The sequence below is a fragment of the Anabrus simplex genome, chromosome 1, assembly GCF_040414725.1.
Source record: "Anabrus simplex isolate iqAnaSimp1 chromosome 1, ASM4041472v1, whole genome shotgun sequence".
Classification (NCBI taxonomy): Eukaryota; Metazoa; Arthropoda; class Insecta; order Orthoptera; family Tettigoniidae; genus Anabrus; species Anabrus simplex.
In genome coordinates, this window is record NC_090265.1 from 565,724,746 (window position 1) to 565,729,490 (window position 4,745).

The 4,745-nt window shown below is 40.1% G+C and overlaps 1 protein-coding gene across 1 annotated transcript; it reads left to right on the top strand.

Moving 5' to 3' along the window:
- Positions 1-443: 443 nt before the first annotated feature.
- On the top strand, positions 444-3,818 carry LOC136878999 (pupal cuticle protein C1B-like). Its single transcript, XM_067152718.2, has 2 exons — positions 444-570; positions 3,537-3,818. The coding sequence occupies exons 1-2, from the start codon at positions 490-492 to the stop codon at positions 3,816-3,818; spliced, it is 363 nt and encodes a 120-aa protein (XP_067008819.1). The 5' UTR covers positions 444-489.
- The last annotated feature ends 927 nt before the right edge of the window (positions 3,819-4,745 follow it).

Consider the following 4,745-nt stretch of genomic DNA (forward strand, 5'->3'; position numbering starts at 1 on the left):
GATAATGTTACATGTAGTAAAGGAAGTCATTTTTCGTTAAGTGTGCTCCTGTAAGACGTCACCGAAGAAAATGATAAGGAAAAGAAATTAAATGCATGGAAATTATATTTTTTAATTACAGTAATTACATTAAATATTGTACTAATATATCAACGAAATGGTTCATAAGGAAACGAAATTAAATTTATTCTTCCATTTTTATTTATTTCCAGGCTCGGAATATTCATATGATTCTCCGAAATACTCTAGAAGTGTATGCAATACTACAATAGCTCGAGGATCCTTGGCGAACCGCCCAGGTAAATGAGTGCTAATTATGCTATATTCATTGTGGGCACTTCTTCCATACATTATCAGGTCCACTAACACAATCGAACAGGTATGGTGGTGCAGTTTATATTTCCATATGACGGTTAATGTGACATTAGCATTGTGTTAACAGAAAGGCGTACCCTGCCTTGGAGTGAAAGTGTCACTTGTATATAAAGGATGTTGAGAAGTGTTCCCTCATCACAAAGTGCTCTTACCTGTCAACAGCAGCAACTCGTCCAACCTGCAACAATGAACAAGGTGAGTAACTTGTCAACGTCCTAGGTACAGCCAAAGTGGCTAAAGATGGTCATTGTGATCATTGTTATACGGGGAAGTACAAGTAGATAATAATTCCCTCTTAATAGAGAAAAAAGGGAACTGGAAGGGTTTATAAAAAGAAGACTGTATCGTCAGAGAAAGGGACGTGAAAATAAAAGAGTTTCTAGGCTTCTCTAACCTAGTAACATTGGTGTTGTACGAGAACAATTGTTGATCTTGGGAGGTTGGACATGAATATTAAATTTTAGGAGGTTATTATAAGTAAGTCGAAGCTATGACAGATTCGGATAGATACCCCATGCATATCAATATACACTCTCAATTTATTAAAAGCTAGAGGGATACAAGACTTAATCGGCCTTTAATGTAAACAATTTCATAGATTTAATGTTCTTCTACTGTCAAGTTAAATGTGTTCTAAAATGTGGTGGTACAGTAATTTCCCACATGAGATCATGCATAAATATAAGTGTAGAGTACTTCAATATTAACTTTTTAAAAGCGATGTGCAAAGGAAAATAATTAACGTTGAGAGTTAGAGAGAATATTCATGGCTTATGTTAACTCTGCATACTTCCTATTAAGCATTCTGAATTAAAACTAAATCAAACGCAGCTGCAGAGTATAAAAATATTGGTTTCACTTCCCCCTAACTATTCTTACGGTTTTCGGAGACGCCAAGGTGGCGGAATTTTGTTCCGCAGGAGTTCTTTAACGTACCGGTAAATATACCGATACGAGACTTACGTATCTGAGCACCTTCAAATACCACTGGACTGAGCCGGTATCGAAACCGCCAACTTGAATTCAGAGGGCCAACGCTCTAACTACTGACCTACCCAGCCCGGCACTGCGGAATATTGGGAAGGTCTGTTGTTAATTTAGATGAATGGGAGTTTGGGATACCAACTGTACAGACTTGACAAAGAAAGGCATTAAGTTTTTAAAATTGTTCGTGAAATGACATTTCAATAAAGCCACCAGATGCTTCATCAGCGGTTCCTGCACTTCTGTATTCAAAATAAACCCCTAGACAATTGGACATCAATTACAACTGTTCAGCTAGAAACCTATTCGGAGAAGTGTTACAAAACTGACAGCTGGAGAAAAAAAAAACCGTTCTGTCGTTTAAGTCGAGGTTTTTAATGATCTCATAGCCAAGATGTAAGGGCATATCATAATACTTTAGCAACCTTCGTGTTGAAGTTTTCGCTCTATGTTGAGCTGATTATAACAGTCGTTGGACAATATTATAGTTTTATGATTGTTATTGTACCGTATGTAAATATTGCTTCTAACTTTAAGAATACTATACTACCTCGAGAGACTGATTACCTCTGATCCAGTAGGGATAATTCGGTCACCTCGACGGTAAATGCTGCAAAGTATTTAGAACATTGGTAACTTGTACATAACGAACATGGAAAAAAACATGATCCATCCCAGGTGAAGTATATATTATATAGGCCCTATTCTGCTAACTAATTGTTTGAAGCGGAGATATTAAAATCGAAGATTTTTCTTTAAAACAAGTAAGATTGAGTAAAGTAATTCACTACTTTTTTGAATTTGATATAAGTGTATTCAAGTGCAGAGAGCCTCCGTGGCTCAGGCGGCAGCGCGCCGGCCTCTCTACGCTGGGTTCAAATGCCGGTCACTCCATATGAGGCTTGTGCTGGACAAAGCGGAGGCGAGACAGGTTTTTCTCCGGGTTCTCCGGTTTTCCCTGTCATATTTCATTCTAGCAACACTCTCGAATATCATTTCATCTCTCATTCATTAAACTTAATCATTACTCAGAAGAGTGCGACAGGCTTCTGCAGCCGGCACAATTCATATCCTCGCCGCTAGATGGGGGTAGGGCATCTTTTATTCCATTCCTGACCCAGTCGAATGACTGGAAACAGGCTGTGGATTTTCGTATTAAAGTGACCTCAAATCATTTTATATTCACCGTTTACACCTGTCCATCAGTGATTCATTGTATATGAGGCATGTGTGATGATCACGGGGACTGAGCTGAGTCTTTCACTGCTTATACTTACTTGTGCTAGGTTCTTTGCATTCACCTATCCCGACCTTGGTCAACTCTTCTGCTCCTACCCGCTCGTAAAACCCAGAGAGCTTCTTTCCCATTCCTCTTTGCTTTTAATGTCTCTTCATTCTTCACACGGTGAAGAGACTTACCTCCTCATTCTTTACAGGGGTGAAAAGACATATTTTTACTTAACTGATGAATATTAACAAGAGCTGATAATCCAGTTGTTTTGTTCCTTGAAGAAACAATATCCTTCTCTTTGACCTGGGGATTATTACAGTAGCTCCTCACCCGGATGGTCTGAGTTCAATTCTCTGCTCTACCGCGAACATAAAGAATGAGTTAAGATGTGAATTGAAATTCAATTATAGACAATTCTAGCAGCAGTTTCCGTGGTTTCCCACTTCAGCTGAAGGTAATGGGCCCCGATCCTATCCTCCTTAAATGACATACAGTAGTATAGACACCACATCAGCACAGGTTATAACACACGCATTACACGCGTTAAGTACATCGTGTTGTTGACCGATATATTACCAGCTCCTCTTCTGAGCCAACAGTAATTACTAAATCAATATCATCGCACTAAACAGACTATCAACCATATTGCCACCGAATGTGTTCGCAGGGCATTCGTTGGATCAACACAGGACTTCGTGATGGCTTCTACTGAGGCCATACGGTGGCTAGAAAATTTTGATCTAAATCTTTGAACACCCTTTTGCTTGCATGGTTTCTTTAGATGTTATAATGTGTAGTTTTGTACTTATAATATATGTATTTAAATGCTTACTCTTTATGTATGTTTTTCTGTGTCCTGTATCATACGCTAATAATAATAACAATAAAATACTTGCCCGATAACAGATGACAATACAAATCTTGTAATCATGTCCGTTTGTTGCAGTTCATCGCCCTGATTGTCGTCGCCCTGGCTGTGGCTAGCGCAGGAGCTGTTGTTGCCCCTGCTACGTTTGGATACGCTCCCGCGCTACATGCTCCCCTGCCTTACGCTGTCCACGCCGGTCCAGTCGCTCTGCACACTGGCCCCGTCGCCGCTGTCCATGGACCAGCCACCGTTGTCAAGGCTGCCGGTCCCGCCAGCCTCCTCGGCGTCGCTTACTCCTCTGCACCCGCTGTCGCTCACATGTCTTACACCAATGGTCTTGGCATCAGCTACGAGTACTAACTTCTTTTCTGATCTTTCCTATTTATTATTGTAATTATTATTTAATATACCAGTCAATGGATGAAAAAGTCTACTTCGATGTCTTTTGTTGTTACCTGATCCTCCAACCATAGCCAATTCTACATCCCTATTATTCTCAGTAGGTACCATCTTACGTACCGATCCTTCTAAAAATAGGTTTGTCGGGCTGAGTCGCTCAGACGGTTGGGACTCTGACCTTCTGAACCCCAACTTGGCAGGTTCGATCCTGACTCAGTCCGGTGATATTTGAAGGTGTCCAAATATGTCAGCCTCGTGTCAGTAGATTTCCTGGCACGTAAAAGAACTCCAGCGGAAATTAATTACAGCACCTTGGCATCTCCGAAAACAGTAAAAGTAGTTAGTGGGACGTAAAGCCAATAACAATATTGATGAAAACAGGTTTACATCATACGCTCTTAGATTTCGCTATAAACAAGAACCACCACTGCTCTACTCTCTCTCTCTCTGAAGTCTTTAAAAGTAGTAGTAGTAGTAGTTGTTTCTTGCAAAATTGAAGTCAATTGGTTTCTCGCAGAGTGCTCTGTCATGGGTTGAATCATATCTATCAAGTAGATCACAAAGAGTCACGTTTGTTGACGGACGATCCTCTATCTGGGAATCAAAAACTGTGGCGTACCACAAGGATCAGTCTTCGGTCCTTTATGTTTTCTATTTATATTAATGACTTTTTTGAAGTCTTGAAAAGTAGTACCTTTCACATGTATGCTGATGACTTACAAGCTTACTTCCACTTCAGTCCCACTAACGCACCTTGTATAATGCATTTCAACCATGATATCTCTCGATTGATCGAATGGAGCGCAAATCATAATCTCCAATTAAATGTGGCTAAGACCCAGCTTATTTGCATAGGTTACTCAAAACTCCTGAAAACTGTTGACCTCA